Source organism: Paramormyrops kingsleyae, chromosome 8 (genome assembly GCF_048594095.1).
Source record: "Paramormyrops kingsleyae isolate MSU_618 chromosome 8, PKINGS_0.4, whole genome shotgun sequence".
In the NCBI taxonomy this organism is placed as follows: Eukaryota; Metazoa; Chordata; class Actinopteri; order Osteoglossiformes; family Mormyridae; genus Paramormyrops; species Paramormyrops kingsleyae.
In genome coordinates, this window is record NC_132804.1 from 11,111,407 (window position 1) to 11,126,142 (window position 14,736).

At 46.6% G+C, this 14,736-nt stretch overlaps 1 protein-coding gene across 9 annotated transcripts; it reads left to right on the plus strand.

Annotated features, from left to right (window-relative positions):
• Positions 1-12: 12 nt before the first annotated feature.
• On the plus strand, positions 13-14,143 carry mbd1b (methyl-CpG binding domain protein 1b). Of its 9 annotated transcripts, none has more exons than XM_072715192.1 (16): positions 13-94; positions 2,902-2,967; positions 3,177-3,935; positions 4,007-4,147; positions 5,181-5,313; positions 5,570-5,949; positions 6,032-6,111; positions 6,317-6,360; positions 6,608-6,751; positions 6,855-6,920; positions 9,269-9,319; positions 9,496-9,660; positions 9,900-10,145; positions 10,225-10,284; positions 10,674-10,922; positions 11,001-14,143. In XM_072715192.1, the coding sequence occupies exons 3-16, from the start codon at positions 3,484-3,486 to the stop codon at positions 11,481-11,483; spliced, it is 2,694 nt and encodes an 897-aa protein (XP_072571293.1). In that variant the 5' UTR covers positions 13-94; positions 2,902-2,967; positions 3,177-3,483; the 3' UTR covers positions 11,484-14,143. The 9 variants fall into 9 exon arrangements, with proteins under 9 accessions (XP_072571293.1, XP_072571292.1, XP_072571294.1 ...); XM_072715191.1 differs by having other exon boundaries at positions 15-122; XM_072715193.1 differs by lacking the exon at positions 13-94 and adding an exon at positions 984-1,035.
• Positions 14,144-14,736: the final 593 nt, after the last annotated feature.

Genomic DNA, 14,736 nt, shown 5'->3' on the forward strand with positions numbered 1-14,736 from the left:
GCATCCGGTCCACAGGAAAGTGTCGCGCTGCAGCCATTAGCAAATGCTGCCGTACCAGGTTGGGCATGTGATTTGGGCGGAGTATTAGGAAGAGGTGAGGGGAAAAAGCAACGCGCAGCTGGGTAGGCGACAGACTTTATATAAGCCCAGAAATAACGTTTCGTTGTTAGAGTCGAAACATTATTCGCAGACAATATATAAATGTTAGTCACTTGACGTCTCCAAAAAGGATCTTAACTGGCCCTTAATATATGTCGCATGTTTAAATGTTCTTTTTCTTTATAGTGACACTTCCAAACGTGCATAGATCCTTGATGGAAAGAGAGCATGTGATTCTTCTGTATTCTTTTTTTGAGCAAACCGCAGATTTTCGTGAGCCGTTTTAACTTGTTGCTGTGCCTTTTAGATTTAGAATTTACAGTGAATCAGACAACACCGTTCCAGTGCCGGTCAAACCAGTGCCAATAAAAACAATAGGGACATAGGCGGTCACCTAGGGGGCCATCTTCTGAGAGCCGCCGATTTCACGTTGTCGGGGGGGGGGTAGGTGAAGCTTGCCTAGGGTACCACATGTGCTTTGACCAGTATTGCACAGACCCTACATACCGACTTATCCCCATCAAATTTAAAGTTGATATTAGGCAGGATATTAGGTTCAAAATACATCAGACAACGTGTAAAACCTGGCAATTTCTTACAGGCATCACAGTAGCATACGTTAAGTTGGTTCCTTTAAATCAGAGCTAGATAAGATTTTAAAAACTCTGAGCTATTAGTCGAGTTCTCCCCAAACGAGCTTGATGGGCCGAATGGCCTCCTGTCGTTTGTAAATTTGTTATGTTTAGGAGTGTTACACTGGAACACATCACTAACCGCAGTTGAACAAATAAATTAGCGGGAATTGTCTCGTACGAATACAAGCACTTCCTAGCACATGCAGCCTTCGAATCGATCGCTCCCCGTCACATGACAAGGATCTTCCGCTTGGCCGTGTGTTCCGCGCATGCTCATTGCTAGGAGCTCGTTTCCTGCTCCGTGAGTAATTTCATGTCCTACCGAGAGTTAAATGCGGATTTGACTCAACGCGATGCGCGTTTATGACCCCTTCCGCCTTTGCGACTCTGCATGCTTGTAAGTCAACCCACGGCGATTCGGATACGACGGCCGGCGCGCTGCCCAGCTCTAGGGGCGATCTGTGTAGCGAACGGTTTAAAAGGCACATGCTTTGACTGGCTAGTTAGCATTCTCACTGTGAGCCAGGCAGCTCTTGGTGCTGTTTGGGGGTAGGTGGTGCAGAAGCAGTGTTGGATAGCGTCAGAGCTAACCCGTTTTCGTCGCCCTGTTGCTGAGAGTGTGCTGGGAAGCTGGGTGGCTTCGTGTTTGGGGCGCGCGGCAAGAGTTTCCGCGCTCGCCGAGAGACGCGTTTTGTGTCTCTTGATCAGTCTGTTCTCAGTTCCGTGTACAGGGTTTCTCAAGTCTATGGCCGTCGCTTCTCAATGTGCCTGTTTCTCTTGTCTCCGTTTGGAAGTAGATAAAGGAATCCATTGCACCATCTCCGTGATTATTCCTGGTGACATATTTATGATACATTCTCTTCAGAATGTTAGTGTTTTTGAACCTGGATCACTGGGTTGTGTCCACTCACTGGTCTGGTTAGGAGATAAGCTTGCTGTTCGGAAGCAGGACCCTCATTACTATTTTCAGGGTGTAAATTTAACTTCAGGCTCCGAAATAAGTCGTGTTCCCGGCTGTTTACACAAGGACACTTGTTCTGCGGTGTTTCATTTATATGCCAGTCCCTGAATTCGGAGGAGCAACGTGTTACACCTACGTTTTGCGCGGAAGTCGCAATATATCTACGCCATTACGGCTTTTGCTGTCGTTTGCTAAGTAAGACTGACAAAACCGGTTTGTTTTTCCTCTGAAAATGAGTTGGAACTGGTTTTTGTCGAAACATGTTTGTAAAACGTGCTATTTCAGTTTAATGCCCACAAGAATCCTGTTTCACCTTCTCCCTGTTATATATCAGTACCCCACAAGGCTTGAGAATTTCAGTATAACAAATCACCCATACCCCTTTAAGGTGCAGTAAAACAAAAAAAATCTAATGGGTATTCGCTAGGTCCTACCACTGCACTTGACTGATAAGAGTGAAAAACTGAAACACGTTGGTACTGTTTGCTGAAGATTGTGTTGACAATATCTCATACTCTGACAATTTCTAGCAGCAATAATCTCATTGGGATTTCAGCGTTATGGGATGCTCTGCAAACCCCCCTGTACTGAGAAGAGCTCCAAAGAGCCCAGCATGATATGGACAGTTTAGACATGGGTGGTTCACTTGAAGCTCTGTTCAGTCGTTTTGCTTGTGTCTCTGTGGGCATGATAGCTTAACCATAGAGGTCAGCCTGCTTATCTGATCTTGTCACACCATAGTCTAATTTCAAACATTTTCTGCATGGGGCTGGGGATTTCAGACTATCACCTCCAAATTTAGTTCTACCCCTGTTACCTCTAATAAACTCTGTTGAGCTGGGTACCTTCACTCATATGGAATCTGTTCTAACTGGGGTGCCCCCACTCTTGAGGGGGTTTGACTTAAACACTCCCAAAGACCACATAATTACTTGGAACAGAAGAACAAACCCACGCTGAATGCTTGAACCTGCGTCCACCCTGTCTTTTTATGGTTTCACTTGAGGTGTCCATCTACTGATAAACGTGCCAGAGCTCTGTCAATGTAGGAGTTCTTAGTTACAAGTGTGCTGTTATCAGTAAAACAGCAACAGTACTTGTGGTGTAACATCACCCCAGACTTGGAGTAAACCTGTGCTTTTTATTGAATAAGTTTGTTCCTTAGTCTCGTGGATCCTTCTAATGGTTCTTTTTATTTTCCCACAGAAGGGTGTCCCTTCCCCTAACACAGTAGACTGAAGACCTGTGGCATGGGTGTTCACTCTCATTTGCGTATGTTATTTTTAATACATTCTTATTGAATGCACTATCCCAAAATGCAGAATTTATTTTCTTTTTTCTTAAAACACAAAAGTAAATTAATTAAGTAGGTTAATAAAACTTGAAAAATTCCATTCTGAGTTGCATCTTCTGGAACTGGCTTAACTGGCTTCTCTGTTTGAGAGACTGATTGTTGTTGTTGTTCACTGTTATCTTGTCAGGTGGGGAATTTTCATTTTCTCGGAAGAATCAAGGAACAGAAAGAATAATTCTGTGTGAAACTTGATATGGAATGACTGATGTAGGAACTTCTTCCTAAATGGAAAATCAAATCTTCGCACTGCCTTGAGTGGGTGCAAAGTGAAGGGTTAATCAAAGTCAAATCCCCCACAAGGGCTGGTATTTGTCAGTTGCTTGTTTTCTGGGAAACCACAAGGGGGCAGCAGTAAGAAAGCGTGCCTCTGGCCTCCATGCCTTTGAGTACGCGTGTGGCTGTTGGGGCAGTGGCTTTCATGTGGGTCCTGGGAGATGAGCAAGGAACCACCGAGCAACTCAGACCCTGATAGCCAAAGGGGGAACAGAAATAAGGATGGAGCAGGGGAGGTGGAGACCTGGAGCAATGGGACAAAAGGTCTAGTATTATCAGCAGGAGTGGAGAGGCCTTTGGTCAGTGCTGTGGATGGAGGTGCTGTGGGAAAAGGTGAGGAGAGGGTGTGTTCAGAGATGGAGGCCCAGGACAAGATGAATGAGCCCCCAGGTGACTGGCTGGAACCTTTGGAGGAGGACGATGATGACGATGACGACGGCAACGGCAACGGGGACGACCGGCAGGGCTGGCAGCTGGATCTGCTTCCGAGGGCTGCGTGTCAGAACGGCAAAGGGGATGTGGAAATGGGCAGCTTGGCCGGGGAGAGCGAGCATAGTGGGAGTTTGGCTGACAGCGAGCGCAACTTCCTGGGGAAGCGCAGGAGTAACGGCAAGTAGGTCACCTCTCGGCCAAAGTCCCTGTCCTTCCTGTCCTCGCCTCGTTAAAACCCCTGTGCATGTCCAGCAGGTCCAGGCACAGGAGGAAGAAGAGAGTTATCGACGATGAATGGGAAGACTGGCCCATACTGGGACGGGGCTGGAAGCGCAAGGAGGTCTTTCGTCGGTCGGGCTTCACCGTGGGCAGGACCGACACTTATTACATGAGGTAGTGATGTGGGCATTCCATGTAGCTCAAGTAGGGCATTACACTAATAATGTAAAGGTCATGGGTTCAAATCCCAGGGAGCACACATTAATTGTAACCCATCCTGGATTTAATTAGCGAATGGGCTGATACCTGGCAGATGAAATTTAACAAAGATAAATGTAAGGTAATCCATGCAGGGAGCAGAAATATACAGTACAGATATTTTATGGGTTCCACTGAAATAAAGGTAGCTGATTACGAGAAAGATCTCGGTATGTATGTTGATGCTTCCATGTCCCACTCTCGCCAATGTGGGGAAGCAATAAAAAAGGCGAACAGAATGTTGGGTTATATCTCTAGATGTGTGGAGTTTAAGTCAAGGGAGGTGATGTTACACTTATATAATTCCTTGGTAAGACCCCACCTAGAATACTGTGTGCAGGTTTGGTCACCATACCTCAAGAAGGACATTGCTGCCTTAGAAAAGGTGCAACGAAGAGCTACGAGAATGATTCCTGGTCTTAGAGGAATGTCTTACGAGGAGAGGTTAACGGAACTGAATCTGTTCAGCCTTGAGCAAAGGAGACTAAGGGGGGATATGATTCAGGTCTATAAGATTCTAACGGGTCTGGATGCTGTTCAGCCAAATGACTATTTCAATATTAGTCTAAATACTAGAACTCGTGGCCATAAGTGGAAATTAGCGGGAGAACATTTTAAAACAAATTTGAGGAAGCACTTCTTTACACAGCGTGTAGTCAGAGTATGGAATAGTCTTCCTGCTATTGTAGTGGAAGCTAAAACCCTGGGTTCCTTTAAATCAGAGCTAGATAAGATTTTAACAACTCTGAGCTATTAGCTAAGTTCTCCCCAAACGAGCTTGATGGGCCGAATGGCCTCCTCTTGTTTGTAAATTTCTTATGTTCTTATGTTCTTATCCCTCTACCCTCAGTTGCTTTGTGATTAAAGCGTCAGATAAATTAAGTTAAATATTAATGCCTGTGGGGGCTGTTTTTGCCTCATTGTCACCCCTCGTGTCTGACATCTACAGCCCCAGCGGCGACCGCCTGCGCAGCAAGATCGAGATGATCCGACACCTGGCCGGGACCATGGACCTGTCGTCCTTTGACTTCAAATCGGGGCTGTTCGTGGACAGGGTGGCAAAGTGTGTCAAGAAACGGGGGGTGAGGACCACCGAGTAGAGGGCCGTTTGTCGATGTACCTCTGTGGTGTGGTGCTGAATTGCATGCCGTGGTCGTTTCTGTTGTGGGGGGGGGGAGGGGGATCCTGTTGCACTTTATGTGTCTCAGATTAACTTGATGTGATCAGTGCGGTTCCATCTGTATGCTGCGTGCGAGTGGTTTCATTTGAGGAGCTGGTCACCCACGGCATGCTTGCATGACACAAACTCCTTAGTTGTTCTTTGACTTTCTCCTGCAGCGTCCGAAAAAGGACCGATCTCCGTCGACTGGTGGTGGTAATTCTTCCGAGCGCAGCGTCTCCCCTGAGCGGGGGGGCCGTCAGGACCATTCCTACACCCCCGAGGCGACCCTTGCCCTCCAGAGAGCTGCCCCTAGGTCTCCCCTGCCGCTGAGCAGGTCCCAGCAGGAGAGCGGTGTCGCCTCGCGCACCCACCGCCCTGCCGGCATGCTGCCCGTTGGCTTCCGCGTCTGCCCTATCAATTGGTCGGAACCCGATCCCTCACTGGCCCCCCTAAGCCTACCCTCCACCCCTGAGGGAGATGGCGAGCTGAGTTCCGGGTCGCCGTCGTCCTCCGTGGAGCTCTGTCTATCCACAGATGTGCCTGGGAACACAGCTAGGTGAGTAGCTGCCCCCACCCCCCCCGCCCCCCAGCTGGCGAGCATCCGGCATGACGGTTAGGTGTGATCTGCTCTCTTTTAGCAGCTGCTCCCGATGCGGTGATCTGCTCACAGGGGGGGACGGGCCACCACTGCAGCCAGGGACATGCCATAAGTGCAGGTGTACGTCACGGACCGTCACACTCGCCGTTTCAGCGTCTCACTAAAAACTGACATTAACATCAAACACCATGTTGTAAAGATAAACTGATGAATCTGAACATGTGTGCAAAAAAGCCGTCTTCAAATCCGTCCTGCTGAATTAATTATCTGGTTTGATGAATTAGATTAGTTTTGTTGGACTGTGTATGTGTGTGTCTCCTTCCAGCTGAGAAGAAGCCAGTTGAGCGTAGAAACATCATCTTCAGGAAGGTAAGCACACCCCCTGTGTATGCACATGCTCTGCTTGAAGATCAGCAGTGGGAGGCTGCCGGCCTGTGATTAACGGCAAATCTTTTTGCTCTCTTAAAGGTGACATTACTTTTTCTTGTCACCCAGTCTGCTAAGCTGTCAAAGCTAAGGCCAGCCGGGTGTTCACTCAGAACCAGCCCCGGAACCGCAGACCCACAGTATTTAGGAGAAGTCATTTCAATACCACCATCTGTTTCCTCCCTCCCAGTGGCTGCCCTGCGGTCAGTGTCGTGCTTGCCTGGTCACAGAGGATTGTGGGAACTGTGCCAGCTGCAAGAACGGGTTTCTCAACCCCGATTCTCGGAAACCCATCCGGTGCCGGCACCGGAAGTGCTTGTGCCCCATTCGCAAGGTACTGCCTGGGGCTGCGGAGGGTCTCCGGTTAAATGACCATCACACCGTGATGTAATGTGGTACCGGCCAATCATAATCTGAGCCCGATGTGATGCTTGCAGAGTCTGGAGGCCCCTATGATGGATGACTACGCCGGGGCTTCAGCAAGCAGGCAAACAGTCAGTGAGGTGAATTTCCTCCGTGTCTCATTTGATAACTCTCTGCAGTTGGCGATGCTGCTTGCGGGATAAAACGGAAATATCGCCTAACCGTTTAAAAACTCTCGGCAAGTTTTTGTCATAGAAATGTAAAAAGCACCACCAGAAACCTTGAACGGTGTACTTTTCAGATATATCGGTAGAAACTAAATATATTTTTAGAGCTTTGTAAGGGGAATAAAAACAAGTCCCTGACTCAAGTGTCTGAGTCATGAAGCAGCGCTAATAATGATCCGATAATCCCACGGTTGTTACTAGGTCAAGAAAGATGCGTGAAAACTCCCATGTCGTCTTGTTTATGTCGAGCTTCAACTTTTTATTTTGTGGTGGGGAAAAGATACATCCATTCAATTCATGGAAAACTGCAAATTCAGATTAGCTGTAACTTTGTAAATTACAAAATCTAATTTTGATCACTACTATAAACACTTTAAAAAGAAGGAAAATATATGCAAACAGTTGGTAACAGGCACTTATTCTTTTAGTGGATCTCACTATCTTTGAGATTTTCCTGAAAGTATGAGACTACAAAGCAATCGTTTTCAGGTTGTTTAGCTTGTGTTTCTCAAAATACTTGTACAATAGCTTAAAATAGTATGGATTGGATTTGCTGGTAATAAGACATTTGACATAAAATTAACTTTCGTATTAAAAATACTTGTATAATTGACATAAATGATGGACCTTGCGTGTTCACTCTTCATTCAAAAATGGAAGGAGCAAAGTTGCGGTGCAGAAACAGCCGGGGGCACGTTTCTCAAAATCATCGTTGCTATTTGTGTTGGCAACGTGCATATTTGGAACCATGCAACAACGGGTCCAGTTACCCAAGTTGCCGACGGGAGATTTTGGGAAATGTGCCCCAGTTCAGCAGTAAAATATGAGTAATATTTTGTGAATTATTATTATATATACAAAACCCCTTGGAAGTGCAAAGCTTGTGACATCTGCCTTCAACCAGACAGAAACTGTTTTGAAGTTTGGCATTCTGATCAGGACTTATAATTGATCGTTCTATTATTCACTTATTGTTTTGTATTATTCCAGTAATGTGATCACACTTTTTATTAATGAACATTTACTCCATGGTGTGTTTTATAAACGGCAAAAAGGCTTCTGTCTCTTCTTTTCTTACAATTCACACTGACTTTCCAAACTGATGGGTGTGGGCGGGGTAGTAACAATGACATTGCAGAATGACGGAACATTGACAGTATGTAAACTATTACAGGTGTTCATTGTGTAGGCCGCTGACTCTGGGGGGAGGGGGGAGTGAGACTTCAAAGTACTGACACTTTAGTAATCAAACCATATGAAATTTCTGAATGCTTTGCTCACCAAGGTGTAGCCAACACCTGTGTTTACAAGCTCCAGAGCTGAGAAGTCTTTTATAAAGCCAGAAAGGTTTATAATCTTTATAAAGGTTTAACGCATAGCTGTCAAGTCCCCCGTTTTGGCCGGGAAGCTAGCGTATTTTACCCCTCTTTCCCGCCGTCCTCCCATATTAGTATTTTCCCGTAAATCTCCCGTATTCTAATATCATTTAAAAAAAATTCCTCTGCCTCTCCAAACTGAACTGTCAGTAGCCTCGTGAGAACTGCCACCTGCAGTAGTCTGCAGGTCATTTACAACATTAACCAGGTCATAAATGCGGAGGTTAAAATGGCAATGCTGTGTGCCAAAAACAACGTTACTTTCACCTTCTGTGACGACTTGAACAAGGATACAAAGTCTGCAACAAATCTGTATAATAAGTCATTAGTGAATGCCAGAGAGCCACACGAGTGAACATGGGAAATTAAAAGAAAATGTGTAATGAAAATAAAATGTAAATGACAAGTGGTTATTTTAGATTTCTTGTACACCTGTCTTAAAATGTAAGGGATACTGGAGCTTGGTTGGGGGGGTGGGATGGTTCGCGGTGGGTGCCGGAAAATTTCCCTTATTTTCAAATCCAAAACTTGACAGGTATGGTTTAACGATACCTCTGAAAATTGGTTTTTGAGAAATGTGTATGTTTACAGTAAAAAAAAAAGACATTCTAAATGGTCTGATTTTTGGTGCTGAGTTAGTGCTGGACAAAGGTATGTTGCACTTCGGGATGAATGTTTTTTAGATAGGTGAAATAAATAAAAACATCAAGCTTACCTCAAAACTGTAAGTGTATATATGATCCTACAAGACACAGAAACATGAGTCACCATAACGGCGGACCTACAGGGAAATGAATGAAGAATGGCGTGTGTGTGTGTGTGTGTGTGTGTGTGTGAAGGTCTGAAGTTATGAGAGAGTCACTATGTCCCGTTTCCATTCTCCAGTACACTGGATCGGAAGAGTTCTTCCTCTTGGATGATGACGATGACTTGGAGGTATGAGTGTCGCTGTGATATTGCACATTTTACTGTCTGCTGTCCCCATGTGTCGATCAGGACAAAGTCTCTTGCGCGCTGAGGAGTTTTCTCAGGAGAACCGCCCAGGGACGGACAGATGGCATAGGTCGGAGTTCATCGCTGATTTCAGTGCTCGGCCGTGTTGCCCCCTGCAGGGCGGACCAAAGAGACGCAGCCGGAGGGCCTGCGGCATGTGCAGTGCCTGCCTGCACACCACCGACTGCGGCACCTGCGACTTCTGCATAGACAAGCCCAAGTTCGGGGGCAGCAATAAGAAGAGGCAGAAGTGCCGGCTGAGGCAGTGCCAGAGGCAGGCCATGGTGAGTCAGCCATTCCTGCCTCCTCTCAGGGTGACACTCTGTTTAACCACTGGTGCTTTTGCTCTGTTTTAAAGCAACTGAGTTTGTGTGTCACCTGAGAAATGGCTGCACCCAGATCTGCTAAGGAATGCGTCAGTTTTGTGTCGCTAGTGGAAAACCATTCTAATCATATTTGCCTTGTAAAAGTCGTAACGTGTCCTGGATGTGGTACTCATGATGCCGGCGTGTCCCTCGGACAGAGACACCTGCTGCCCTTTCAGATGGACGGGCTGGAGTTCCCTCCCGCAGAGGGCTGGTCAGAACTAGGCAGGCGGAGAACGTACTACAAATACCCCCCCTGCACCAGCGGCATGGAGAAGAGCTCGGTGTTTCTGGAAGAGCCGCGGGGCACTGACGAGGAGGAGGACAGTGACGAGGCGTTCAGGCTGGAGTGTTACGGGCTGGAGACAATGGATGATGACAGGGTCACTTCCCTGCTGTATCAGGTGAGTAACTCTTCATGTTGGTCTGGAGAGAAGGGTGTCTTACTGAATACCAGTGCTTAATCCCTCTGCCTCCTTGTAGGTCAACCCCACCAACGGCGAGAAGGAGGGAAGTGTCGATTTCTGCCAGCTGCCCGTCCAGGTGAGGGCGGCGTTGATTTCCCCTCCTATGTTCGAGGATGCGTACCTATGCCATAACCTATGGTGGCTCCCCCTAGGGGTGGCCTTAGGTCAATTTCCAGTGTCCTATGAATGGGACTATATGAAATGGGGGGAAAGTTTGACCCCGACTGCAAGTGTATTGACACAGCAACACCCGTTGGGGCGTTACTTGAGGGTGCAGTTTTGGAAAGGGTACCTCCCAGGTCAGGGAATTTGCAAACACCTCACTGTTAATCGCTGCTCTGTCCGCTGTCACCTAGCCTTTGAAGCCAGGCTTCAACAGATGGTTTGTATGGTAGCCCTCTTTGATGGGTATATCCAGCTCTGGCCCCCAGTCGTGTCCTTATCTGTACTGATGTCTCTCGGCAGACTGATGGTGGGGCGAAAAGCAGCAGGTCTGAGGCAAGGACTGAGAACGGCCTCGCTGACAGGCTGGCCAATGGCAGCTGCTCGTCTGCCCCCCTCCCTCTGGGAGGCGCTGCTGAGCCGCTGGGGCTCTGCACGGCGCCTGTGCGGATCCCTGAGGGGCGGGTCGCCATGGGGAGCACGGGGCCCGAGGAAGGTGCCGGGCTCCAGGATGTCGTCTGTCCCGTGAATGCCCCGGAGCTCACGCCCAAGGTGAGATCATGCGGACTGGCCGCTGATGGCCTTCCTGAATCCCTGGCTCCATGCCAATTGGCTCTAACACCCCTGCAGATCACGCAGATATTCAGCCTGGCGGGCCCCATCCAGCCAGGGACTGAATACCTGTCCCCGGACCGTGAGCTGCGGCAGCTGCTGGCGAAGCTGCACGAATCCATGTTGCCCATCCACTGGGTGGCGCTGATGACCGAGGGCCCGCAGCTGCAGCTGTTTCAGTGCTCCAAGGTGTCGGCCATGGCGGACACGGTACTGCATATCGAACTCGGCCTCGGTTACCAGCTCAGCGTGCAGGGCCAGCCGCTGCTGCCCACCCACCCTGTGTACGACGGCCGGCCGGCCCGCATGGCATCTGTGAGCGACATAGTGTCCCTTCTCCTGGACCTGGAGGAACTGGCAGTGTGTCAGGGCTTTCCACTGTCCAGCGTGCTGCCCCGCCCTGGGCCATTGCCCTGTGAGCGCGCAGCCACTTGCGACTTCCTGGTGCCGCAGAACACTGAGCGGTGCAGGAAGTGTGCTGCGGTAGCGCCAGTGCAGTAAGGAGACTGCAGGAAGCTCAGCCTGTCCTCCTCATTATCTCCTGTGGGTTCCCTGTAGGCTCGAGGTCTTAAATGCCCAAGTGTCTGCATGCATACACATGCTGACTCAGGTTTGAGCCAAACTAGACACTGATGTCAATCTAAATCCGTTTGACCCCCTGTTCCTTTATTCTTTGTGATGGGTTTTTGTACTTATGTTTGTACTTATGCAGAAAGAGGGGATATTTTATATTTTAATAAAATTTGCCCTTTAAAAATCAAAATTAATACTTCTGATTTTATCACTGATTTGACTACATTGAATTCAGCTGATAATTGTATTGTAACTGTGCTGCTGTTAAAGGTGACTCATTGATTTTTGTTTTGTTTACTTTCTGTGCACATCGGTTTCTACTACGGCCTCGTTATTTGCACAGAGGTACCCATAATTCCCTGCTCCCAGGACCTCCCTTCTCTCTGCTGGTAGACACGGGATCTGAGAGGGGGTTTCTAAACAGCCCGTAAATCCCCATAATGTAGGGTAACTGCGTCGCTCATCTCTACAGGCACATGGGCTTGCCAGTCTCCCAGTACAAACAGTACAGAAACGTGGCCAGTCTTGGATTTTCAGCTCCCTTGTCGGCTCCATGTGGGGATGAGGATGACTAAGACCACAACAAATTAACTAAAGCAGTTAATATCGATGCCTCAACAGAGAGCAGCCTAAAGAACTCATATTCTGGTCATCTTGCCAAAAAGGCAAGACAGTGAGGTTTAAAGACTTTAGGTAGAGAACTGTTGATACAGCTTTGTTTGTTTTGGATTTGACCTGGTTGTTGGGAGACTTCGTAATGAAGTGTTTTTACAAATTACATAAACCAATATAATCACCAAGAGAGTTTTTTTCTCCTTTGAGTTTTAGGAAGTACAAACTGCTTTTTGGACGTTAGCCTTGGCGGACATAGGAAATTGTTTAATCTCAACACCTATCAATTGAATTTTTCCTGTATGTAAATCTTGTAATTAGTGTAAATACACTATGTGTAATGAATTAGATCTGTTATGGCTGCCTATAGCCAGATTAGTTTAAACTGTTTCACGAACTAAGGTGAGATTCCAGTCACACTTTTACTAGTTTTATTTCAGTTAAGTCTCAGGTAACTTTAAACTAGCTTGTGTGACTCAGATTCAGGGTAAAATGAGCACTTCCGTCATTAGATCTCTCATAAAAGATGTCTTTGCCCCCGCCCTTTAGGAAAGCCTCAGGTCCAGACGCTAATAAGGATCCTACTGAAAGTTTGCAATTCAGTACATTTCCAGTGGTCCCCTTTGTTTGTAATCTAAATAGTTTAACCATAGCCAGTTAACACCCAAGTGCTTTTAATTACAACATTTTTGAAGAGGGCACCAGGGGCATCGTTCGGGGGGGAGGGGGGGGGTATGTTTCTCCAGGCCCACACACAGGGGGCTCAAAGTGACATTTTGCGTGGGAGCTCAAAAGTACTTTCTACGTCCTTGAATGCACGTGACCCCCCTGTAATTCACCATGCTGATAATGGAGCAAATTAGGCAGATTGTCCACACATGGGTTCAATCAAAACACGTTTTGTGTAACTGAAAATGAATATCAGTCTATTTAGATGATAAACACGGCGTATCTAGCACTGTGGTGTCGAGGCATGAGACACAATTTGTTCCTATTTTCTAGGAAAATTTTCGTCTTTCTGAGATGATTCCTGTGCGCCCTAAGGGACACGCTGTAGAGTGGAACATGGCTTTAAACAGATAAGTAGATGCACTTTATTGGTCCCAAGCGGGAAAGCCTGGATGATGCAACTGGATGTGAACACGTATTTGTCCTTTTTACCAGATGCGTGGTTGTAAGAAGCAAGCCTACAACAACCAAGGAAACATTTACATGTACCTTTTATTTACGGTAAAGACTTTCCTGAACGGTCAGTGCCGGATGAAGAAAAAGTTATTTTTGTACAAGTCTTTTAAGTGAGCGAGATTTGTCGGCCCGCCCCCCCAAAAAAGGAGAAAATCGACGTGTGCGAGCAGATCAGCATGTTTTATTGTCGGATTGTATGTATGTGTGGTGAACTTGTATGGGCAAAAGTCCAGGGCCGATTTTAACAACAGTCCAGTCCTGTTGCTTTGTCATTGCAATGATTCATTATGGTTGCGTATAGTTTTGCGTTAATGATGTGAAGACATATGCATTATATATATAAGAAATATATACTATAATTTCACTTGCACATGTTTTTTTTTTTTTTAATGTATTAATCTTAACACAAACTTTCCCCGGATCTCCGCGACAGAAAAATAGGCATATCCAATACATAGCCGATTATATTTTTCAGGATTATTTCTCCCCCCCCCCCATACATCTTAAAGAACTGTTTGTGACTAATAATGTCGATCATTTAAGCATAGTAAAGCTTCCGCAACATTTCAGTTATTTGTGGTTTGGAAAGGTTTCCGGGATCCATGCTGTGTGTCTGTGTGAATGCCAGTCTAAATGTTTGCTTCATTGCATGCTTTTCTTCCCTTCTTTTAAAAATCTCTTGCCTGTGTGCGTTCCGGTTTGTAATGTGTGTATCGTAAAAGAAATCAATAGCGTGTTTTATTTTGGGCCTGTAAAATGTTTATTCAAATAAAGCTATTTTTGCTACACTACGTGTAATTCAAATGAATGAGTTATATTTCACTTAACCTTCAGTTCTGCAATATAGCCCACCGGTCCTGGACCTTCTGTCTGTGGTTGTTGGTGACCCAAGCACAGAGCTTATTTAGCAGTTAAATATGACGCGATACGGTTGTTTCTAACGAATATATTAAGCATATCCTAGAAAATATCTTTATGTTCTAGTATCCAGTCATTATAAACCATATGTATCAATATGTAATATGGGTATATTTTTTTTTGTTTTAGGCTACATGTAGCGACTAATATCAATATCCGTGCCTTTTTACCACGAAGAGTGTAAGAACTGAAAGCGCCTCTAGACCTTCATGTTACCTTAACTAACGAAGATGTCAGTCGGCGGATATTTTTATTAATCGTCACGGGTTTCTGCCTTTCGTTTTACTGCCCTCATCATGTAGAGCACCATTCATTCCCATTAGACCATTTAAATCTCACGGTCCAGTTCACGGTAACGTCTGGACCGCTCACTGGTGCGTCTAAGAGCGGTCGAGCTGTCTGTCCTCTAGGGGGCAGCAGGTGGGGGCGGCCGTGCGGAGCGAATTCACTCATTCACTGGCAGGAC